General features: G+C 39.5%; 1 protein-coding gene across 2 annotated transcripts in view; it reads left to right on the forward strand.

Moving 5' to 3' along the window:
• Positions 1 to 2,423: 2,423 nt before the first annotated feature.
• The window catches only part of LOC127426188 (ski oncogene-like), a 50,584-nt gene continuing 26,410 nt past the window's right edge, over positions 2,424 to 26,597 (forward strand). For both annotated transcript variants that reach the window (XM_051672827.1, XM_051672828.1), the window contains exon 1: positions 2,424 to 3,658. In XM_051672827.1, coding sequence (XP_051528787.1) covers positions 2,762 to 3,658 — 897 coding nt within the window. In that variant the 5' untranslated portion in view covers positions 2,424 to 2,761. The remainder of the gene's footprint in view (positions 3,659 to 26,597) is intronic.

A 26,597-nucleotide genomic window follows, 5' to 3' on the forward strand; every position in this document is an offset into this window, starting at 1 on the left:
TTATATAGCAAATCTTAATTAAAGGAATACTCCGGGTTCAATACAAGCATCAATCGACAGCATTTGTGGCATAATGTTCATTACCACAAAAAGTTATTTGACTCGTCTCTCCTTTTCTTTAAAAAAAAAAAAAAAAAGCAAAAATCGAGGTTACAGTGAAGTACTTACAATGGAAGTGAATGGGCCCAATTTTTTGATGGTTTAAATCCAGAAATGTGAAGCTAGTAATTTTATAAAGTCACTCAAATTAACTCTTCTGTTAAAACTTGTATATTATTTGAGCTGTAAAGTTGTTTAAATCATCGTTTTTGCGGGATTACATGGTTATGTTGTTACGTCGTCATGGCAACAAATTTGTAAAATTGGATAAAACTTTCTAAAAAAAAAAAAAGGTTAGTAAGTTATTTTTCTCACACTAAAATCATGTTAACATGCATATTGTTTAGGTCTTGTAGCTATACTTTTGAAACAGTGAGTATTTAACTTTTACGGATTGGCCCCATTCACTTCCATTGTAAGTGTTTCACTGTAACTTTGATTATTGCTTTTTATTTTTATTTTTTTTAAAGAAAAGGAGGGACGACTCGAAATACATTTTTGTGGTTATCAACATTATGTCAGAAATGGTGTCGATTGAGCTTAACTTGTATTGAATCCGGAATATTCCTTTAAGTCTACTCGCATCTAGTTACCTTAACTTAAAGGTGCACTCAGTAATGTTTTTTCTCATTAAAAAAGTTTAACTCCTAGAGATTAATTGTAATTTTGAAATATACTGTATGTAGGAAATCATGACCACTCACATTAAAATGAAGACTCCAGCCATATCAGTAACCTTATAAAAGCTGTTTTATTATACATGGAGAGGGTCCACACATGGGGGCTGCCATGTTAGAATCACATGACCAGCCGAATACTACTCGCTTAATCTCAGTAACTGTCCTGTTATTTGACACTTTCACTCATTGATTAAAGTAATCATGGCTGACTGTGAATACTAAATTTCTACAATGGCATCTGAAACTGAAAACTATTGATTTTAAATGATGCTGCATCCAAGCCACTAGGTGTCAGTGTAAGTCCAAGAAGACACAAAGACAAAAGTTACTCTCTGCGTCCAAATATCCATACTTCCCTACTATATAGTATGCCAAAAACAGTATGCCAATGGAGTATGTCCGAATCCACAGTATTCATGAAGCAGTAAGCGAGAAGTATCCGGATGACCTACTATTTCCGGTGAGATTCTGAAGTGCGGATCGACTGGACACTTTACGATCCCATAATCCCTCAGGAGCTGAGGCGATGTCACGTTCAAAACGCTGGATTTAAAAGTATGACGGTGAATCGCGAGTGGGATGCCTCTTCTCAACTTTAAGTGCTATATGTACCAAGATAATTGTTCCCTGTGCTTAAATTGTTTTTAAATGGTCCTGGATGAAGTATGTCCGAAATCTATTCATACTACTCGCATGCATACCTAAAAGAACTTACTGTTTTGCCAGCAGATAAGTGCGTCCTTCATCAAATCATCAAATACAGTACATACCGTGAGAGTACGCGGTTTCGGACACAGAAACTGTGTGCAGGGTCATAGCTGGGTATTCTGGGGCCCCTGACTGTATATTGCTTTGGGCCCTTTCCTATTAAAAAAAAATACAGTTTAGAATTTGTTGTGGGCCCCCCTGGACCTGTGGGCCCCTAGAATCATTACCACCTTTCACCCCTCTAGCTGCAGCCCTGACTGTGTGCACCTTTAAACAGTAAAGTTCTTTCTGTAAAGTTAAGTGAACTTAATTACACAAGTTTTGTAGATGCCATTACTCAATTCAATTGAGGGAACATGTTTACTCAGTCAATTGAGTAAAGTCAACTTATTAGGGTTTTTAGTGCAGAGAAGCATAGTGATAAAAATAGTGAAGGGTCATCCAATCAGATTCACGGACAAGAACTTAAGTTACTGTTGTATAATTGTATGGCCTATAGCAATAGGCCTATATAGTTCTTAACAAATTATTAGACCTATTTAATGTACATTTAATTTAATAAATGTTTATAAACTATTACTCTGTGAATCTTTATATTTACATTTAGTCGTTTAGCAGACGCTTTTATCCAAATGAGGAATATAATAAGAGTATGGTATTAATGACTTGTAATGTTTGTTAATGAAAGTTATTATGAAGCAGTAACTCCACCCCTGTTTCTCCGCTCAATGGAAAGAACCGAGTGATTCGTGTAGTTTGTGTTCCCGCTTTTACAGCTGCTCCGGCAGCGGGGGGAGGAAGAACTTTTCATGGAACAGCCAGCCCGGGAGTCAGTCACATTCTTGGCCGGGATTCAATGACTGAACCAGACACAAACAAACACACAGAAAGAGAGAGAGAGAGAGAGAGAGAGGTGGCGAGAGAGAGAGAGAGAGACTGACTCACTCATAGTAAAAGGAGGCAGACCAACTGCGCCGACTAGGTTTACGCTTGGTACACATTTTGCGCTTGAGTTACACCGATCTGAGTGGGTCAGTTATATAGATATATAAGTATATATTTCTAGGATCAAATTACACTTTCGGGAGGATTTGTTTCGTAGGACGAACTGTCGTTCTTTTTGGTACGACTGAAACCTACTCGAGATTTTACTATGAAGCAGATCAATGGATTACAAGGTTTCCACAGTGACATAAAATTCCGCCGCTCTTTACTGTTTTGACTCATTGAATTTGTTGTGATCACACATCCCCGGATTTTTAGCCCTCTTAAACATGGAGGCTCCTTCCAGCTTTCAGCCGCATCCAGGACTTCAGCAAACTCTGAAGCAGTTTCACCTGAGTTCAATGAGCTCTCTCGGCGGACCGGCTGCCTTCTCGGCCCGGTGGCAGCAGGACATGCTGTTTAAGAAGGACGGAAAGAGCGCGGAGGTGGTCGTGAACCTCCCCGCGCAGACACCCGCGGTCATGCCGGGGCCCCTCTTCATCCCGTCCGACCGCTCTACCGAGAGGTGCGAGACGGTCCTGGAGCGCGAGACCATCTCGTGCTTCGTGGTGGGCGGCGAGAAGCGCCTCTGCCTGCCGCAGATTCTCAACAGCGTCCTGCGGGACTTTTCCCTCCAGCAGATAAATTCAGTATGCGACGACCTCCACATCTACTGCTCCAGGTGCACGGCGGATCAGCTGGAGATCCTCAAAGTTATGGGCATCCTGCCTTTCTCGGCACCCTCGTGTGGACTCATCACCCAAACGGACGCCGAGCGGCTCTGCAATGCGCTCATCTATGGCGGTACGTTCCCTCCGCACGCCGACAAGGAGTTCTCGTGCTCCATAGAGCTGGAGCGAACGGAGAACAGTTTCAAAGTTTACCACGAATGCTTTGGGAAGTGCAAGGGCCTGTTCGTGCCAGAACTCTACTCGAACCCCAACGCAGCGTGCATACAGTGCTTGGACTGCAGGCTCATGTTCCCGACCCAAAAGTTCGTTGTTCACAGTCACAAAAGGCAAGAGAACAGAACCTGTCACTGGGGTTTCGACTCGTCGAACTGGAGGGCTTATATTCTTCTAGATCAGGACTATACTGAGAAAGATGAGAGCAGCACACTGCAGAAGCTCCTCGATGAATTAAAGGGAAAATTTGACCCGAGGAACAAGCACAAGACATCTTACAAGGTGAGCTCACAACTTTTCAATTTTCATAATAATTTTAAATGTGTGGTGTATCTTTCATATAGCTGCCTTTTTGCAACTTCTCTACAAGTCCAAATCTCCATATATATATATATGTGTGTGTGTGTGTGTGTCTATGTGTGTGTATGTATATATATATATATATATATATATATATATATATATATATATATATATATATATATATATATAATGTGTGTGTGTGTATATATATATATATATATATATATATATATATATATATATATGTATATATATGTATATAGCATATTGAAATGAAAGTAAGCAGCTTGTGCCACTGGAACCACTTAAAGTCATCTGCATATAACAAATGGGGCCTCGATTATGTATTTCATGGGAGCCAGAGATAGGGAGGCTTGGGAAGCCAGTAATGGGCTTCAGGGTGGAGGAGGATAAGAGTGCAACATAGGACATTGTTTTGTGGGTAGCCTATGTTTTGGGTGGGGGTTGAGGTCACCCTCCTAAAGCATTTGTTGTAGGGTCACCGCTGCCCTTGGTTCTCCCAGTGTCTGATCAGTCTCCACGCCAGGGTCAGACATGGCGTGTGGACAAAAGCACTAAAGTCTTGGTTTGGCTGCTCCCTCCACGCAGCAGCTGCTCAGTGTGATAGTGCTGCTAATGGGTCTACTCACATGGATGTGTGTGTTACCATGGTGTCACTTCAGCAGTCTTGGGATGCATGGCGACTTGGCGAGGCAAATGCAGTTTCATGACTGTGGGAAATGTGAGAATCATGGCACATCTGACTAAAGCAGCATCATGTATATTTAACGATTGCTTCTCTATGGGAAAAGTGTTAACGGGTATTTGTCAAATGGTCGCTGAGTAGCTTGTTTACACTTTGCAGAGCCCTATTTGGTTAGTTAAATGAAACTCCGCCTTTTCTATGCAGTTGAGGTTAGATGATTAGCTAGCAGATAACATAGAATGTCACAATGGAGAACTTGCCAAATCTTGTAAAATGCCTCCATAATGATTTAGTCCTTGCAGCAAAGGGGTCATAATTTATCCAGGATGAGCTAGGAATTTCGCACACCATCCATTGTCAGAAGTGTCCCAGTTAGCAAACTGGCTGGGTCCGTGGGGAACCACATACCAGCAGACCTGTATATTTCTTGTGTTGTTAAAATGCTGGACCTTGACTTGGCCTGTTTCTCCATTAAACAAAAGCAACCTGGTCTCATTGAATCACATGATTACTATACCTACTTATTTGGAAAATTAGTTAGGCGTGGGTCGTTGTATGCATCACGGCATTTTCCTTGTAAAATAAACGCTAGAGGCGCTACAGCAACAATTTTATTCCATTTCACACAAATCAATGCTGTCTTACGATATCAAAACCCTTTTAATATAGGGCATGAATGGAAAGGTGATATGTTTTAATGTTTACATTGCAAAACCAACTAGCTGCACTTACAAGCTCATTCCAATGTGATCAAGTGCGGCCACTCAACTAACAGAGCATAGAACTTGCAAAGCGATGGACTGGGGTATGAGTCCTGAAGAGCACGCAAGTCTACACGTGAGCCAAAAGTGACATAGAAGCATCACAAAATGATGTGGCTGCTTTGGCAGTTGTGTTCTTCATCTCACATTTGACACTATCGGTTAGGTTCAGGTTTCAAGGTTTAGGTTTGAGAGGTAGACTAGGTTTTGTTTATTTTAAAACTCGATAGAGCATTACCCTTAAAAATGTAATCTGTTTGAGAGAACCTTTAACTCGCTTTTAGCACTACCCAGAGGACATTTCGCCTCAGAAACCGCCGTGATATGTGTAATGAACCATTTAATTTCCTTTTGCAAAAATGTTGCTACAGTCACATCATTTTCATAAGATCAGGCTCAACAAAAGCTTTGTGTTATCACCAAACATCAGCACAATTATTCTTTTTAAAAATATTTTATTAATTAGCTAAACCATCATGCTGTCTTTTCCAGTCTCACTGATAATATTAGCTTCATGTTGTCTCTTGCAAATATTCTATTTTTCAGATACAATCTTCCAAATCTGCTTCCAAATATTACTTTGATGAGAGGCTGGTCGCCATGGATATAAGATTTCAGAATCCTCTGGAAATACCGTATATGTAATTATATTTTTACACAGCAGTGGGGTTTGCGGTTGTTATTTGACAGGAATTTGAGTAAAATGTTTGGTTGTGGATAAAGCTGAATCAAATTAAGGCAGCATCCAGATTTTGTCTGGTCTGGATGACATAGTAGGTAAAATGTTGGGAGAGGGTGGTGAATTCTCATTAAGAATCTGTCTGCCAGGGCCTTGACGTGTCGTCAAAGGGCCATGACACGTGACACGTGACCTCTCTTCAAAGCCAGTCGACTAAAACAACCCTACCCCCGCTCCTTTCAGTCAGTCCAGCCAATCATGTGGCCCCTGGTTCTCTGACTGGACAGATGGTTGTTTGATAAAAGACAGAAAAATAAATTGCAAATAAATAGCCTGCAAACCGTTACCAGAAGCCATTTTCTGTAGTGTCAACTTTTACTAAAATGTTTTGGAGGATTGGTTACCTAATCTGAAAAACAATCATAAGGGACACCAACCAGATGTTATCCTCTTTAAATATTCTATTTTATGAGTCTGTTTTTGCATTTGCAGATTGAATTGATGTTTTGCCCCAGTTTTGAAAGAATTGACACAGATACCATATAAATGATTGTGTCATGTTGTTTTATTTGGAGTTTCAACTTTCCCTTAAACCACACAATTCAAGTGCATGCACATTGTCCTGCCAAAAATGAAGTAAGACTCCAGTGAGAATAGTGTTGTGTAATAAATTGGACGCAGAGGGCCCGTGGAGCCTTTAAATGGAGGGGATAGCAAACTCCCCATTGTTCTCCTCTCTCACTTTATCAAATTACTGATGACTCCCAACCTTAGACCAAACCAATCAACTGAGTGTCCAACCCAAGGTGGCAACGGCCATAATAAATGTGTGTGCCCGGGGGATGGAGGTCACTATGTGCGTGCAAGTTTGCATCTATAATGCCTGGATCAGCTGTGGGGAAAAGATTAAAATGAGCACACTGCCTACTCATTTACATCCCCATCTGTCTGCTGACCTCGTCCCACCAGCCGCTCTGCACTACACTGCCCCTTGCACTGCCTCCAGACTGCCAACAATTCCATCCACTTACCCCAACCCTCCCTCCACCCAAACACTGCTAGTGCTTCTTATTCATCCAGTGCAGTCAGGCCACTCATCCGTAGTCCATACCACATCATGACGGCCAGCAAACAACCACCGCTGCTCAGAATCAGATGCTCAAACAACACTGACTGCCTGGGGTTTGACTCGAACTGAGTCAAAATCCATTTTTGGCTGCCTTTTCTCTGAACGGTTGAATTTTAAAAGGGCCGCTTGATGGCTTAACTGTTCCCAAGAGATGCTGTCTCATCCTTTCCCTGGAGAGATGGAGGTGAGGCGGTGGTCAGGGGCTCTCGGAGGTTGTGCCCTCTATTCTCTACCGCGTGACCTCTTGTTTAGAGGGCGTCAGCTGGAGCTCTCCACTGGCTGATGCAGGGGTGAAGACCTGCCGTCTCTTTTGTTCCCCACAGCTTTGTTACTCATGCCGTGTCAAGCCGTCACTTCTCATTTTGTTTCAGGCTGGGTATCGGTGCCCATTGCATGACCAATGCTTTCACATGCCTGTCTTTGTCTGTTGGCAAATGAAATGCATCCACTTTGGTGTGGTGCTTTTATATTGCTCATATTATGTGTGGCCAGAGATTTCTTGTATGCAGAGCAAATTTGTTGATTTGGTTCAATAATATGGGGCCAATGATATTGGAAGTCATCTTTGAGAAGAAATGGACTTAGAGATGTCTGTACATCAGATGTCTGCTTTGTGAGTTAGGAGCCATTCAGACTGAAAACGTTCTTGCATTAAAAAAGTTAGACGACATTAATTAAACAACTTTGCCTAAAAAATGCAGTGGTCCTGTGCTAGATGCCGAAAAAAACATAAGAGATGTGGCACAACGGTCAAAGGTCAGCATCTAGTTCATGTTTACATGGAAAAACACCTAAAAATGAATGCAAAAACACGTTTGTTGTGAACGGCCCCCAAGTCTGTATGTCATCTGTTTGATGAAAAGGCGTCGGTTAAGGTAAAGAGTTGCCCAGGCTGGCACTGCCACCAGTCTGTGGCAACAGATGGCAGAATGATGGTAGTGTTGTTTCATGATCGGTTTCTCAGATCAGGCCCCTTCGTCGATAGCGATCATCAGCTTCATGATTAATATGGTAACCCATCTGCTGTGGCGATGTAAAATACTGGAGTACACAGCTGCCACTGTGCAAGGAACCCTGTGCTTTAATTGAGCCCCTTGCTAATCTGCTAATACAAAAGTCCAATGCTTGACGAAGTCCAGACTGATGAAGTTTCATTCCAATGGAAAAGGGCTTTAACTTGAGGAAGCTTTAATTTAGTATCTCTCACCCTTCCTCGTTAGATGCACGCCCTTGTATGGCCTCAGATTCCCTCCCTGATTCATCTCAATGAGCTGGAGGATGCATTTTTTTTTTTTTTTTTTCAATCCTGTTGGGATTTAAATTATTTATTCGCCAGCCAAAACAAATCAGGAATATTAAAAAGTGCACTCCAAATGCACTTCATTGTTTTGCTGAAAAGGAATCCCAAGAAATCCAAACAACCCTCTGCACATTCTTGCATTGTGTATTGCCCAAAGTAATTATTTAAATGCACATTTTATGTGAAAACTAAACCACTGCTGAAAGTATATGCAGTTCTGAGACATACTTGTGTGCATTTATGTCCTACTGCTCTCGACTTCAGTTAGCTGCTTGGAGAAGGGTGAAGACTACGTGGTAAAGATGTGTTTCCTCAGGGCTTGTCTGTGGGATGATGCAGCTTCAGTCTGCCTGCGTGTGCCACATGACGAACTGGCATGTTGCTCTCGCCTACAAACCTCCCACTGACCGCCCCCAAGGCTACCATGAGGATTAGCTCATGAATCTCAAATTAGGCTAATTTCTAAATGTGCAAAAAACATTGTTTAATGCATGTGTGCCTCCATTGCGTGCACTTCGTTGGTAATGCTGGCTACTCTGTCCGTTGGTACTGAAAAGGAATCAACATTTTTGCCATCCATAATTAAAAGACATGTTTAGTTTCAATAGTAAATGGTATTATACTATGCTGCCATGTAATACATTAAAAGTTGGACTTGTACATGGTTGTTTTCTGGGCTTTGTAGTAGCGGTGTGCAGCGAAGACATTATCTGTATTTCTATCTGTATCTGTTCATATGACAAAATTTATCTGGATCTGTCTCTGTATTCGGATAGAACCTTGTGTGGGCGGGGCTTAAACCGGAAGTGGAACAAAACTAAATGATTCGCCCATTTTTAAGTGTTAATCTTATAGTTTCTATTAATAAAATATGCCTTGTATATGTTGTAAATAAATATTGTATATAAATATGCCTTTTCATAATAATAGCCTAATAATAATAATAATTTTATTATTTTACTTTTCTGTGCAGATGAAGCTGAATTTGTAGGCTACATTAACTGTGGAATATGTTGTGGTTTCTCCTGGTATTTCAGATATTAATATCTGCATGAAACAGAATTTTCATTTGTATGTGCATGTATAACAACATTATTCTGGAGGCAAGAGGTGTCAAGAAAAATGTGAAATATCAAGCACACATTTTGCAGTAAAGAATAAATACAAATTCAAACATTCAAAGAAATAAAAATAAAATCAATATAGCCTACAAACAGGTGAAAGTCTATCAGGAATTTTTATGATAGGACACCATTATTTAGTAAATAATAATAATAATAATGTTACATTTATATAGTGCCTTACCAGAGTTCAAGAACACTTAACATTTTCAAATTTAGCACAGTTTAAAAAAGAAGAAGAAAAAAAAGATTGTGCATGTTTCAGTTTCTTCATTTTACATAAGGAGGAATATTCCTATGGAGCATTTAAACCTTTTTGTAGCATTTTAACTTTTCTTTTTTTTTTTGGAATAAAGTCTTAACCAGTTAATTACCTTAATTGCTGATGTGGATATAAATGTGGTCAACTTTAAGGGACATAAAGACAAGCTCTGACGTAAATTCATCACTTCAGGTTAGGAATTTAACATTGCGCTCAGGTTTAGGCTATAAATAAAAACATGAGAATCACATGTGAATCCTGTGATACATTAACATAGACATTTCAAGAAGTGGAAAGTGTAGATGATGTCGTATCTTAGTTAATGTTACACTTGACAAGCTCTAGACGCACACAATTAACAAAGACCGCAAACGGAGTCGAGACCACGCCCATCGATCTGAAATCACAATGTGTGCATTTTTCATTCATAAGGTTTACAATTTAGAAATATTGGATGCATAGATTCATAAATCCATTGTAATTTTGGATATGTTTATTTAAAATGTCGCTTTATCCTTGTGCTATTTGGATAATCAGTCATACAAATATTTTTTAATATTATTCATTATTATTAGTCCTTATTCATGCCTTTCCTAAATAAGGTATTCGGCTTCAGGCACATCCTTACTTTGTAGTCTCTGCAGAGAAGCAGAGCTACAGCTTTCACGTGAGCTATCTAGGCCTTTTATGAAAAGCGAGTCTTTGTGTTTTTAAGCAGCTAGGCCTCTCGTTCACTATTCGGAGGCATGCAGACGGCTCTCGCTCCATGCCCAAGTAGCATTATTCTGAAAACTTCTGTGATTGGAGAGTCGGTGTAGTTGCTAAGCAAAGCTGCTCTTCCTGTGCTAAATAAGAACTTGATGCTTCCTGGCTGGTGGGCTGAGGGGAGCGTGCCAGCTCACTCACTCTCGCTCTCTCTGTTTCTCTCTCTCTCGCACACATACACTTTCTCTCTTTAACACATGCGGTACACAAACAAATCACTGAAACACTGAATCCCGGCTGATAGTCCTGCTCTTGTGATTGTGTTACTGAGGAATACGAGGCTGTAGCACAGCCTTGCAAAAACACATATGAAATGATGATGTCAGGATGACCTGATACATAACCTCCATTTCCCTACAACCGAGAGAGAGAGAGAGAGAGAGAGAGCTCTCTGATTCAGTTGAGTGTCACTCTGCCTGTCTCTCTACTTCTCTCGGGGTGGTGCAAGGATGGAGGTTTTCCTGCTTTTGCACTCCCTGCGTTTGAGGCTTTGGGTTATGAGGCACATTTAGATTTTTCCAGAAAGGCTGATTCACTCCTCCAGCCCTCAGAGAGCTGGCAAGGCCTCCATTTTCCGCTTGGTGAGATGGTCCACCACAACATGGTGTTTCAGAAATGCTCCAGGAACGCTCTGCAAGATGGCCGTTCTCAAAACTGGAAAGTTCTTCAGACGGAGGGGTTGCTCTGCTTTTGTCTAATATAAGATTCCTTGTCTTTAGCGCATCTTTTTCAAGAGCTAGGTATTGCTATGCTAGTCAGTAAAAAGGTTGATTTAACATATTTTTCCCTTAAATGCAATGGAACTGCTAGTACTTAAAGGGATAGTTCACCCATAAATGAAAATTATTTCATTGTTTACTCATGACTTTCTTTTATTCTGTGGAACACAAAAGGAGATGCTAGAGATGGGCAGTATGTTGAGCATTCACTTTCATTGCATCTTTTTTTCATAGACAATGAAAGTGAATGGGAACTGGGTCTGCCTAACATCTCCATTTGTGTTCCACGGAATTAAAGAAAGTTTATTTTCTTTTAAAGAAACGCTTTTGGAACAACGTGATGGTAAGTAAATTACAGCATTTTCATTTTTTGGTGCAAAAAAATCATTCATTCCATTTGAAGTTCTGTTTTCTATTCATAAAAATGCAAGATTGGATGAAGCCGTGGTGCAGTGGGTAGCGCACATGCTCACGATACGCAAGTAAGCTCAGGTTCGAATCTGGTCTGCGTCATGTTTCGATCCCATTCCCCCTGTCTCACCTGCCTTCCTGATACTCTGCCATTTCCTGCAAGTTAAAAAAAGCCCATAAATACAGGATACAGAAAGGAAAGGGAAACTTCGTCTTTTATTTTCTTTCAGTGGCACGAATAAGCAGACCTCCTGTAAGCCATCTTCCCCCGTGTCCTAACTGTGTGCCAGATTTAATCTTGGCAATGGAGATCAGGTATTAAATGCTGGCGAAGCACAATGAAATGTGGTATGCTGTTAAACACATACCAAATTTCTGCTATTGGAGCATTTAGCCATGCACTGCAGATGCCTGGAGTGAGATCCCATATCAAACGCATTCAACACGGCTGCCTCTTCGCTCTATACAGCACAGTAAGTTTGTGTGGGACTGTTTATCCAGTATCAAAACTGCTGCCACTTTCTTTTTTGTGGATGACACCCCCTCACTGGCTACTCTAATTCCATGCATCTGCTCGGTCGCTTCTCTCTCTTCATCTTTTCTCTCCATTTTTCTTAGGAAGACGCTTTATTCAAAAACCCTGATGTGTTGTTACAGACATGTCACCCCCAATTAATCAGTTGCGCTCTGCCTTGGCTTCTTTCTCTCACCTTCTAATCCATCCATTCTCTGTGTCTGTCTGTCTCTCTCTTTCTGTCTCTGCAGTGAGGGGGTCGGTACAGGAGTGGGACAGTCAGCTCAGCATATTTTAGATATAAAAGATGCACCGATATAGAAATTTTGGCTCCCGAAGCCAGTTTTATAAAACAATTTAAAAAAAAAAACTAAACCGAGGTTTTACATAGCTTGCATGAAATGAGACATTAAAACATTATAGTGTACTGTTGAAAAATGAATAACTATTTATTTCTTGTGAAGTCTGACATTCCTGCTGTAAAAGAACAGCCTAATCTGGTCGCCTGTTCTTCGAGGGGTTTTGGGCACTTTTGAGCTGGTCAGGCTGGAAGATTAGCTGGCTTTCCAACTAAAACAGCTGAGCACCAGCTTGGCCAGGCTGGAAGACCAGGTTAAACCGGCTTAGGTTGGTTTTAGCTGTTTTTTTTTTTTGTTTTGTTTTTTTTCAGCAGGGATAGATAAAGAGTAAAGTTGTTAAAGGAAGGTTCAATACAAGTTAAGCTCAGTCGATAGCATTTGTGGCATAATGTTGATTACCACAAAAAATCATTTCGAGATTTTCAACTCGTCCCTCGTTTAGACATGTTACTTTTCCTCTGCATCTCTCACCAAATCTCTGAACATCGGCAAAACGCATTTTCTAAAAAGCCTGCTTTCAGGTTGTTTTTCTGAATAAGGACATGTGATAAAAATTATAAAAATGTGATAGCCTTTATCGACTCAGAGTTTATGTATATGTGCATTACCCTAATGCTGTCAGTATTGGTTTCTGTGTAAGCTCTGGGTGAGTGTAAATGTTTTTTATTATTATTTATTCATTTTTATTCATGCTTTTTGTTTATTTCATTATTCCCAAAAGAAAAGCAGTTTGTTTGCTGATTTTGAAACCATTCTTGGTGACATCTTGGAACAAAACAAAATATTAAATATTTTTTATTTATTTATTTTTTTATAGGTGAGAGCTGCTTCCATTTTTTGTGGTAATCATCATTAAATGCTGTCGATAAAGCTTAACTTGTTTTGAACTCAGAATATTCCTTTTTAGATTACAAAAATTAAGCACTCATATTATCAGTCTTATATTTTGGTGATACCAACCTATTCAGACTAGTGCCAGAACTGGCCAATACTGATATGGTCACGGCTATATTGTGCACCACTTTAACATACAGTATATACTTCTTATACATCAATGAATCACTTATTTTGAGTCATGGTTGAATTTTCTGTTTGGGGTAACTTTCTTTCCTGTCTCTCTGGCTTGTAGGGCAATGTGATAGCATGCCTGTACCCATCGTCTGCCTTTATTTATAGTACGCCAGTGACCACAGACATGGGCAGCCAGAGCCCGGGCAGGCCGGAGCGGAGCAGCCTGAAATAAAGTGCTTCTGATCCCATAATGAGCCAGCTATTATCAGCCCTGTGTCTTCAAATGGGGACTAGCCATCATGGTCAAGAAGAACGGAAAGCTAGCTGCTAGCTTACACCTCCTCTGAAAAAGCTGCTTTGCGGCTTATCGTTATAATATATGTAATTTGGGCAGCAACTGCTTAATTGGCTTTGTCATTTAGCAGACTTGGCTTACTCATCTGTGGCTGTCTCCAGGTGGACTCAGTGCCTCACCTGGGTAGCAGTGTTGGAGTAGTGAGGCTTCTAAACTAAAGGCTAGTTTTTCTTCATTGACCGCAAACGTGTATGGATGCTTTTTCATGCATGCGCACCATGACTGCTTTGGCACACGTGCAGACTATACAAAACAATTTAATACATTTGGACTGCATGCGGACAGTGCGCTTGGACTGGTAATGAGTCTCTGTGCATGAGACGTAGCGGCACGCAGACAACCAATGTATCCATTGGCCTTAAAAGTAGAAACGCTACAAACGTAAATACATTATTCAATAGCGTGACAGTTGCTCAGCGGTTTTCACAATAGTTTAACTTTTCCAGTAACAGGTTATCCCAACAGTTCATTTTCCAAGGAGCAGTGGTGTAGTTTTTTTATCAAATGCACATTTTTTGTCATAATGCGCAGTACAGCCGAGTGAGCCGAGACAGTAATCAAATGCCTTCACCCTAAACTTTTAAGTGAACATTTAAGTTATTCGATTTGTTAGGACGGTTCATGTAAAAAAAACCTTTAAAATAAATGATTCATCAAATCACTTATGTGTAGCGATGGGAAGTCAAATCCATTTTAATGAATCGATTTGTTTGGATGGTTCGTGCAAATGACAATACACCGATTCACTTCAGCCCCTGCGCAGAAGTTACAGTGGCATCTCGGATTTGAAGTGAAAATTTGTGTTAATTATTGCTGTTTTTCACCGTTATGTAATATGTGGTGTTTTTACTTTTATAAGTTGTATTTAGTATACATGCATGTTCAATTTAATGTCACTACCCTAATTGTTAAATGTCACTGTAATTGAGATCTTCTTCCTCTAATAGCTTCAATACCATTTAAATGTTTTGGGCTTCTGTTAGAAAAAGACAGCCTTCAAGAGTGAATGTAAAAGCTGAAGAGGTTGAGTCTGAATGAAGTGTAGAATGTGAGATTACGGTGTGACTGGACTGATGCTCATAGCTTTGATGTGTGGCAGAGGTGAAGTCAGCTTGTAAAAGTTTTGCTCAGTATGCAGACAGGAGGTGAGAGATTCATGACGAGTGGCTATGCCAAAGTATGCATGCTACAGTTGTGAGTTAAATATACTGTATAGGCCTACAGTTCAGTAAATGGGGCCATTTTTAATCAATGTATATATCAGCGCCTCTCTACGAACCCTTTAGCTTTACAACAGGTTTAGCTCTGTCTGGAGTCTTATGTTAATGCGTACCACAAAACATGCATATAGAAAACCGAGATGATTATGATAGGAAAGGAATGTCTGGGTTAAACCCTGCAAGCGTGAGTTATAACCTCAGCAGAACAACTGCAAGACATTTCTGCGATGCGGTCACTGACAAAGCTCTGGCTATGCATGCTGTTGAATTCACACATTTCAGCTGGTCCTAACTACACACGCCACTGATAGAATTAGTCTTTCCAAAAGGATTAGTCACCCTATCATCAAGCCTACTCCCTAATTTATCTCCCTTTGTTGTGGTGCAGGCTGCATTAAATGGGATCAGGGGCCTTGGCCAGGGACAGTGGGAGGAAGTGGCCCTTTGTGTGTCTGGCAGGTGCACCGGGCTGTGGAGTGACACTGGCATTTGCTTAATGTGGTGGTGGGGGGAGACGTCTGAGTGTTTGAGGCCAAACCTGTGGGTTTGGAGCTGGTTGGTTGAGGGGAGCTCAGTTGGAGTTGTGTCTTCTACCAAACTTCCATGGCATTCCTCCTCCTCAGTGCTTCCTCTTTGGTTGTTGCTAGGGCTGCACGATTTGAACCAAAAAATCATATTACGATTATTTTGAAAAATATTGTGACTGCGGTTTGAACTGCGATACGATAAACATTTAAAAAGAGGGTGATCACACTTGAGTCCTCTTAAAAAGAGGCAAATTTAGACCTCTTTCACTTCAGCCAAAAACAAACAAATAAAGAAATAAAACAATTAAACTAAGTCAGAAAAAAACATGTTCACTTTTGATATGTCTGTTTTTTCATCCACTCAGTTGCCCGGTTGTCATTGTTATTTTTTGGAACCCTGTCAACATTAATATTATATAATTGCAATTAGTATTATTATTATTAGAAGCAAGAACCCTGGAAAACTAGAACTTAGAACCAAGGAGTTCTAAGCCCTCAAGCTTTTATTTTGGCAGAAAACTGCAGGAAAACCTTTTAAGTTTCTGTGTTGACAAACCCAGGTGTCATGGGGTTATTTAAGATTTATTTAGTGGGTCAATAATTTATTAGATTATTCAAAAATGCATTTCAAATGCAGTTCACACAAAACAATTAATTGAATACACCTTTACTATGATGAAAATATTTTCAATTACTGAGTTCAAAGTCATTCTGGGGCTCAAAAATGTCATGTGGTGTAACCAAAGTCTCATTAAAAGTCTTGGAAAAAAAGAAATGTTTTCATGAGTGGTGCAGGATAATATTTTATTATTATTTCTTAAAAAATAAGCAGTGAATCAACTGTATGATAAATACATGATAAATATTTGAAAAACATTTGTCCACCAAATCAAAGCCATGTGGTGTAACCAATATGTAGGTAGCCATTCTGTTACATTAAAAAAAATAAAAAAAAAACATCAAACAGAGATCCTCTTAGACCCTTAAGGCTGTTTGTGAAGTTTGAATAAAAATCTTTAATTAAAATAATTTAGTCATATCATTAAATATCAATATTTTGGCATTTTTGGCATTTTGTACAAGTCATTTGCTTTAATCCTGAGAAAAAGTATTGATATTCTTGACTCAAAAGTTCATGATATTTGTAAAAAAATATATATATATTTTTCACCTTGAAAAATATGTTTGAATTGCTTTTTAAAAAATTAATGACTAAGTTGCATACGCTCTCATTGAATACCAATGTGCAAGAAAGAATTTAAATACCTTTTTCCATAACTGAGGGGGCTAAAAAAAAAAAAAAAAAGCAGGCACGCACTGTTGTGCTCTATACACTACAGACATAACAGAGCTGCGCACAAACTTTGAAGTGAGCAGCACGTGCAGACTGTTTATTGAATTAAATAGGTTTAATAATCGCACAAGGTCATCGCAATTTTGATTTTATTTAGATTAATTGTGCAACCCTAGTTGTCACTCTTGCTTTCTGGTTCCCTAACCAACCCCAGCACTGGATAAGTGCTCCTGTGATATCCCAGAAACCCCTACAACTCCACCTGAACCCTTAATCAAAGGAGTCCTCTGGGTTTGGCAGTAAATTCTTCAGGCAAATGCTTTTCTGCACTCTCAATCTTTCTGTTTCTCTCACTCTCTCTTTCTTCTGCACTCCCTCTTGGCTGCCTCCTCTGCTTCTTCTGCACTCACATCTGGTGAACAGTCCTTGCCTGCTTTTACTGTGCTGAGATCATTTTCATCCTATAAGGAGAGTGAAACCTTATGAGGGGAACTGCTAGCGACATGCACAGCCAGTAGGAGTGGTTACTGGCTGCTTTAGCGGGAATCTATATATTTTATTTTTCTGCTGTTTTACCAATGTCATTGATCAAGGCCTTTCTTGCCTGTTTCTTCTCCAGAAATATAAGTTATACGTTTTCATCAAAGCATTTGATGTGTGTCAAGACTTACAAAACAGCTGTGGAATTGTATTGTACGCAAATCACGTGTTTCACGAAAGAAGCCCACCAGTGCGGTTTTCGAAGTAGGGTTTTGCCTCCCTGCCCCCGTGTGTTTTTTTTAAACCAGTTTTTCAAGGTCGTTTATAATACTGTATTTTCATTGAAATTCCTGACAAGCTTTGGCTCAGTTTTGCTTGCAGAATGCCTCACTGCGAAAACCCGAGACAGCTGTGGCCACTGAGTGTTATTCATTCAGCAAGGAAACCAAGTGCTGCATGTGCAGAAAGTGGGAGACATTTCCTGGAATGCAAACAACTTTCCTGTCTGATTTTTTTTTTTTTTTTTTTTTTTTTTTTAATGGGCTAAAGAGGTGTTTTTTGGAGCGATGGCATCTTTATTTATTTAGATTCAAACTTTCAGACTGGCCTTTATGCATGATTTCATGCTTCTTAATACCAGCAGTTCCGTGTCTGCAATCTCTCGTTTTCTTTCATCTGTCTCCTTTTCCATTACAGAATATGAAGAAAATGTGCTGAAACTGCATATTTCTTTCTGCTTGCTGACACAAAAAGCAAATTCAGGACTCCCCTCCCTTCTTTCAATTAATTGTTCTCATGAATATGGAGTTTTCTGTCCACTGCATAGAGAGAAGCCAAATGAGTGCTTGCCTGTAAATTGTGAAACTGACTTAATCTCAGTTGAAGAATTTAGTAAGAAGATTAGGGATCAAGCTATGGGCACATGGTGTTTCTAATCATATTTATGCATATTAAATCTTGGGGGGATTTTTCAAGAATGCATGGAAATGCATGGATAATGAGTCTCCTTGGATGCCTTAAGTCAGATGTTGCCGATTAAACCGATCAAATGTTCGGATCAGTCCCTGTTAGATAAGAAAAACCTGCAGAGTGAAAGAGTTTGTCATATGGCCCTTTCACTTGTCATTTAGAAAAATGTCATTCTTTTTCCACTTATTCTGCTTTTTAAAGGCCCGATTCACCTTAAAGATAGCAGTAGTGCAGGATTGTGGTAGAAGGTCACATTGTTTTAGCTAGTATGCATTCACCCTTATATTGTGTTCTGGTCAAAACTGACCAATTAGGGTTTTTTTCTTTCTGAAAACTCTAGTTAAATTCCATGATGTTGTTCACACAGGGCATCTTAACACAAAATTATTTTGGATTGTTTTCATAAAATTTTATTGGTTTTATTTCACTTTGTTACACCTGTGGTGTTCCCAGTCTAAAGTGACTGGCCATTGGAAACGAATGTATTAGACTACAAAATACAGAAATATTAAGTATTCAGGAGCATCCCAATCCTTTAGGTGAGCACTATGGGTGTGTGTTTGCACACACAAAGTCCTCAGACGTGTGTTGAGTGCCCTTTTGTGCATTGTCTTTCCATGTACACTATTTAAGGAATATTTCAAGATCTACTTATCAGGGGTCTGGGTAGCTCAGCGAGTATTGACGCTGACTACCACCCCTGGAGTCGTGAGTTCAAATCCAGGGCGTGCTAAGTGACTCCAGCCAGGTCTCCTAAGCAACCAAATTGGCCTGGTTGCTAGGGAGGGTACAGTCACATGGGGTCACCTCGTCGTGGTCGTGATTAGGGGTTCTCGCTCTCAATGGGGCACGTAGTAAGTTGTGCATGGATCGTGGAGAGTAGCATGAGTCTCCACATGTTGCGAGTCTCCGCGGTGTCATGCACAACTAGCCACATGATAAGATGAGCGGATTGACAGTCTCAGAAGCAGAGGCAACTGAGACTTGTCCTCTGCCACCCGGATTGAGGTGAGTAACTGCACTACCACGAGGACTTACTAAGTAGTGGGAATTGGGCATTCCAAACTGGGAGAAAAGGGAATAAAAAAAAATTAAAATAAATCTTATTTATTAATCTTATCATATTATGTTGTGTTTGGGCTCGTTTGAATCTGGATAGTCTGCTGTAAGTTACAATATGTCATATGTTGTCTATGTTATATGTATGTTTCAGGAAGTAACACACTCCTGTTTATTATATTATATGTTATGTTTCATACACTAAAACTCACTGCAGTTTGGCCTCTGAGTGAAACAAATTTGCTCATTGCATTTTACTAAATTGAGACCTTTCCAACGATATATAACAAACACATGGTTATCTCATCTTTTTAATGTTTTTACCAACTCTGAATACAATTGTTGTGATAACAAATTTGCAAATTATGAAACAAAATTAAAAAGCATTATTTAAGAATTGGTAGGAGCAGCTATTTGCATTGTAAAGTCCAGATTCTAAGCTTTAAAAATAACACCAATTTTGTTTAGGTCAAGGAAGTGGTTATTCATTTATTACATAATTATTATTATTTTAATTTTTTTTCTGCAGAGAGTGCCCCCCACTAGCCCGGTATAAGCTCAGTTCCTTCTATCAATAAAAAAATATATATTTTAAAAATATAAGTACAAGACCTGTTATAATTACTAAGAAAAGTTGACAGAAAGGTCTAATGCAATATCTTGGGATAATATATGCAATATGAGAGATTTATTAACAATCTTAGTGGGCTGGTCATTTTTGACCACAAACACAAAAGGTGTTAGCACAAACTAACACAACACAAGGGTTAACTCCAATCCAGTCCCAACTGATGTCATTTGATATCATTGGGATGGTGTGAAAAGAATTGGTCCTGTCCTCTGAGTTTTACAGCAGCCTTATTAGCTTAATAAGGAGATTTTTAACAGTCCCAACACCCCTAATGGTCCAAGAATTCCGGGCCGGGGTTGTAGGGAGGTCAGGTTTAATTACAGCACATAAACAACAACGCGAGCCGCCGATCACCAGAGAAAATAAATGGCAGCTGAGGTAAGAGGGTGGGGGCAATAACAGTTGGTTGGGGGGGGGCTAATCTCTTGAATTGATAAGCAGTAGAGAAGCTATTGATTGATACGCTATTTATATTTTATGGTAATCTTGCAATTGTAACCTCCCTCTGATCAGGTTGTGGAAGGAAGGAAGAACCTGAAGAAATAGACAGACAGACAGATAGATAGTGAATGTCAGTTCACTGTGGTCAACTGCTTTTACTGGAGTTGCAGACAAGTCCAGAGACAAGGGGTCCAGGGGCACCCAGACTCCCCCACCATCTGGCAGCCATAAAAGGTTTGGAAGTTTGAGTTTTGGGGGGGGGGGGTTTATGGCCTTGCAGGGTGAGACATGGCAAGGCACTCTAGATGCCCCCGAGCTCCTCAGCTTCCTCTATTGGAGGTCAGAAGTTCATTGCCTTTCTCCCCTATAAAAAAATCTTGGAGCTTTAGATGGTGAGAAAGTAGGTTTTATGCAGGCATCTTTTGCATATTTCTGGTCACCAAGAGAATTTTACAAGGCCGGACAGCAGACGTGATTCACACAGATGGTGAGAACTTCTGCAGACTCTGGTGAGTCAACGGATGAGTTTTGTGTCGAAATGCGTAATCTAGTGCCTCGTTAATTCTCTCTGAAACTTCAAACAGCCCCACTGACAGAATAGTGAGAAGAAAAAAAAAATTTTTTTTTCCTGCTTTGAGTTCAGAGTAGCATCCAGATATTCAAATTAACGTACACTACCGGTCAAAAGTTTTGAAACACTTACTCACTTACTTTTTTCTTCACATATTAGAATAATAGTAAAGTCATTAAAACTATGGAATAACATAAATGGAACTATGGTAATTATGTTGTGACTAAACAAAATCCAAAATAAATCAAAACTGTGTTATATTTTAGCAACTTCAACGTAGTCACCCTTTGCCTAGATTTTGCAGACATGTACTCTTGACATTTTTTCAACCAACTTCTTGAGGTATCACCCTGGGATGCTTTTTAAACAGTATTGAAGGAGTTCCCATCTATGTTGGGCACTTATCGGCTGCTTTTCTTTATTATTTGGTCCAAGTCATCAATTTCAAAAACTTTTTTTTAATTTTCTTTTATTAAATTTTAGTTTTATAATGAAATAAATTAATATGGTGGCACAATTATATTTTTGTCTACAAAACTAATTTCAAAAATTTAAGCATACGCCTTCAGATCAAAAGATTTTTAAGATCATGAGAAACATTTCAGTCAAGTGTTTCAAAACTATAGTGTATATATAATATTTCTACAATTAATTCTAAAGGTCTGGAAACAAAGTGATTGCAGAATTTGTGCACTTCATTTAAGACCAGATTCATTTAGAAATTATACCCTGCTTAAGAGGCTAAACCAACTTTAGCACTCTGCTGCTTAAGTAACATTGCCCACTTATAAATATCAGTTAACAAAGAGGGACGAAATCAAATAATTCTGGAATTCGGTCGGAAGCACCACAACCTTCCAACTTCTTGGCCTCGTTTTGGCTTCCTGTCTGATTTTCATCTACTGTATCTCAGTGTGGTTGCGTTTCCAGTCTCTTTATGGCACCCTTGCTTTAGCATCGTCTTTGGAGGACAAAAAATGCTGACAGTGGAAGAGTAAAAACTGTGTTTGGCAGGCACGCCCTTGAAGGTTTCTGTGTCACTCAAGCCCATTGAATTTTTAATTATTTCCTGGCTGTGGTATTCTGCTCTACTTCACTAGGGCGCCTGGCTCCATGCTGTCTCACAGCTCAGATGGTAGACACTGTGTTAGACATTTGCGGTTAAATCTGCTCAAATCCTTAGACGCCTACTGCAAGCAGGTGAGATCTTCAGTTGCAGGGGCTTTTTAGCCGTGCTTATAGATCGCAACATTCAGGTTCCAGAAGTAAAAATCCCATTCATTTTCTCCATAGCTGAATAGATTTTTAACAATAACTTAAAAATCTCTAAAAGTCAGACCTACCATGAGCTCTGAGGTTGTTAATCGATGGTATATGCTTCTGCTGAAGCCATCAGTCCATGTTATTTAAAAGAAAATTAACAGCAGACTTCCTGGAGAAGAACTACACTACCCATGATCCTGAAGAGAAAGATTCACCAATCAGAAACCCCTACACCTCTCTCTCTCTCTCTCTCTCTCTCTCTCTCTCTCTCTCTCTCTCTCTCTCTCTCTCTCTCTCTCTCTCTCTCTCTCTCTATATATATATATATATATATATATATATATATATATATATATATATATATATATATATATATATATATATATATTGCAATAAAATATATTACTTCTGTGCTTAGAACCTACAACTTCAAATCAATAGTTTCCATTATTTTTTATTTGATTTTGTCATTCATAATGCTTCATGGGATTGTTCATTCCCTCATTAAAGACATTAAGTACACAGTCTTGTACCTTTGTCTCTTTGTCCCATATTCAAATATCTTTTTGCATCAAATCAAAGTTTGTAATGTTGTGATTCAGCTTGGAGCTGTTTGCTTTTGTTCATCCCTCAGAACGCTTTTATAAAGAATTTCATGAAATCCCTATGGAAAAAAAAATTATGAGAAAAACACTGTTATGCTCTAATATGTGCCGCTGATTCCATGCACATTGTAATGTGGAAGACTGTATCTCGAACAGTCCCAGGAGATGGGGTGATACCTTAAGCATGTTACTGCACATGCAAAACTACATCACCCATATTTACAGTGCCAGTGTTTCCCAAAAGGGGTTTGCTGGAGACAGACGGCACTTCCCACTTCACTGTGGATCCTGCACGCAGCTCTTGCCTCTCAGACTGATGCATTTAGCATCCAGATCCATCATTATTCCCTGCCCGGCAGACAGCAGTAATGTTATCTCTGCTGATTTATGGGCAGAAGTTTACATCCTAACTCCCAACAGCTGGATGTGCCCCGTTCCAGAGCTGTCTGATCATGCCCATTGCATTTCCCCCATATAATTATCACAATAATGACTTCAAATGCATTCGACGCCAGGACCTCTGATTGCACTTGACAAGAGGCGAGTTGCACATCAAAGACGCGTTCAGAGGGTGGTGCAGTTGCAGCATTTGGCTCGAGATTTGTTGAGAGGCTCTTAACATATTTCAGGCTGTCTCTCGCTCACTTTTCCGTGTCATGTTGAGGTCTCCAGAGTTCCAAGAGAGGAAAAGAATAATAAAAGCAATAAAGAATGGGGGAAATAATGACCTCTGTTATGAGTAAGCGGTTGAATCTGAAGCTGTGATTCAGGGAGGAAAAATTTGGTTTATGTCTCTAAGTCTCTAGGCTGTCTGCAAAATGCATTAGTCCTGTGGAGTAGACACGGGCCAGGGCAGAGGGAGGAGCCCTGGGCTGCGGAGGGAGAGAGCGCTAGAGGATGGAAGAGCCACAGTCTGGGCCTCCAGCCTCCTGGCTAGACTGCTGAAAGTTATTATTGAGTTCCTGAGCAGAGCCTCCCCTCCCTGCCATACTGGTGTCTGTTCACCCTGTGCCGTCGTTCTCTCAGGCTCAAACTGACATATGTGTTGTTAAGAATTTAGGACATTTTTAGACATATTTACTGAAAAAGAAGATCCTCATTATGACGAATGAAAACATGAAATGAAATCTTTTGTGTTCAGAAAAGCAATAACATTTGAGAAAGCTTGTGTTTCAGTTGCTTAAAGGGATAGTTCACCCAAAAATGAAAATTCAGTTTTTAAACCCATATGGCTTACTATTTTCCATGGAACACATTTTTCTTTGTATAGAAAAAAGGTGCATTGAAAGTGAATGTTTACATTCAGCCGAACATCTCCTTTTGTGTTCCACAGAAGAATGAAAGTCATATGGGTTTAGTCATAGTTTTAGTTTTTTGATGAAAGTGTCTTTAATGTTTAGTTATGTCATATTTATTAATTTTAGTCAGTTTTACTACAGTTTTAATGGCATATAATTTTAGTCAACGAAAATAACATATGTTAGTTTATGATAATGTGCAAAATGACAAAAATGTGTCATAATATGACAGACCAAACTTTAATTAAACTTTTATACATTTAGAAAAATTTGTAAACATTTAATAACTTAAACATGTATCAAACATAAAAGATACATACAGAATACTGTCCTTTTTATGAAAACCCGAGCTCCTGAAATAATAGCATATAATGAAGATATTGTATTGTGGATTCTTCATGCTTTAGAGACTGTTCGGGTTTTAGCCAGCCTATAATATTGCATTGCGTGTAGCTCGTTTTTTTGTTTTGTTTTTTGTTTACGCATTCTGACCGGCACTTAACTTAGTTCACCTGTTTATTCACTTAATTGTCTGTGCAGAAGTAAGTTGTAATATTACGTTTATGTTGTGGATATTGTGATCAATCTTAAGGGTAATTATTCCATTTGTAAAATGGTTCATTTTATTGGCATTCAGCTCTTTCTGTACACGCAGATCAAGCGGGGAAATTCGAAACATACTGGATTATTGGATTTAATGAATTTTATTCTTTTTTTAGAATATTTCTTCTCTAGACGTTATATTTCTTCTGCACTGTTAATATTTTGCAGTTAGTTTTTTTTTCTTGTCATATTTTGATCAACATTGTTTTAATTGAAATCGTTTAATTATCGTAATGATACAGTAAAGCCCAAACTATACTTCGGTCAGACGTGTGACGCAAATTTTGCCATCAGCAACATACTCAAGCATTGAAAGCGCGCAGCCCTATTTTTCTAACCGTGCGTCTTTGAACCTGCGGCTGGAATTATTTGCACTAATGAATGGGTCCACAAGGTGGCAACACTCTCATTTGAGCCGTTGCTGTCATGAAGGAGCATTAGAAGATGTAATCAACGGCAAACAACAGGAGAGGAATGTGGAAACAACAACAGTGGATGTGCACGTCAAGAGCACGTGTGTGAGGATGTCAGGAGATATCTGTATTTGTATAACTCAAGTCCAAAGTAATATAAAGACATTGTTATGGGTCTAAACTCCTGAGGAGAAATAGTCCAGTTTCTCATAGCAGTCCTAGCGCGCATGCATCTACTGCCTGTGTATGTGCGCATAGTCAAATGAAGTACACTTTGACAGGCTGGCGTTCGACTGTACGCAGACGCTAAGCGTTCGCGTCAAAACCGAAGTATACTTTGGGCTTAAGTTGCTATGGATAAAAGCGTCTACTAAATGTAAATGATACGTCTTTTTTCATCTCTTATTTGTTATTGTTGACGAAATAAAAAAAAGCTTAGTCAATGAACATTTTTGCCAGTAATTTAATTGACGTTATTAACACTGATTTGTAAAAACATGGTAAGTTAGTAAATCAAACAGTAATTAAATGATAAAAGAATTGAATTTTTTTTGCAAGAACTATCCTTTTAAAGCATAAAATAAACACTTTGAACTTCAAGGAAGCATCTCAATAAATGTACTGTAGGTAGAAGCATTAGAGCGGAGACAGACGGACAGATGTCCCTCAGTCGTCAGTGTAAAGGCCACAAAGGTCAGAATGGATTGGTGCAGGGAAAGCTGGGAGATTACATGCTAACTCCAGGCCCTTTGCATGCAAGTATAGAAGCACCAGGCCCTAATCCCTCTGACCGGATCAGACTGAACATATTAACGCACAGAGCAGTCTGTCCTCAACGCAGGGGAACACACAAACACACAGACTAAGAATACATTTATATAACACACTGGCCTGTATCTTCGTTCTCTCTCCTATGTCAGACCTTAGCTGCCACTGACTCATTGGTCAGCTAGTGTAATCGTCAGCCATTCTGGCACATGTTCAGAACAACCGATTATCTGTGAACCAGATACAGCTCGAGGGCTTCTGGGCTTTTGTAGATGTTGGTAAAAAAATGAAGGTACCAACTTTACAGGCATTTTGGGAGCTGAATGCTTGCAAAAGATGTTAAATGGGTGTCAGGTTTACCTGGATAATGTTAGCCGGGTTGGGAGAGGGTCTCGCCTGCGAACGCCCTGGAGTGGAGATGGCAAATTGCGTGTTTTGTTGAGTTCTGTTTGTTGAGTCAGAGCTTAGCTGTGCTCAAGCTGTTATGCTGTTGCTATGGAGAAAAACATTGGCCCTTTCAGATTCAGAGGAGCGCTGTAAAATGAAAGTGGTCCAGAAAAAAAGAAGTCTACTGGAATTTGCAAGGTTACAAAGCAGAAGGGCTGGGTATTAATACAAATTTCCCAATTCAATTTTGATTCACAAGCGTTCGATTCCGATTCGATATCGATTGATATGGGTATA

This window comes from Myxocyprinus asiaticus, chromosome 35 (genome assembly GCF_019703515.2).
Source record: "Myxocyprinus asiaticus isolate MX2 ecotype Aquarium Trade chromosome 35, UBuf_Myxa_2, whole genome shotgun sequence".
Classification (NCBI taxonomy): Eukaryota; Metazoa; Chordata; class Actinopteri; order Cypriniformes; family Catostomidae; genus Myxocyprinus; species Myxocyprinus asiaticus.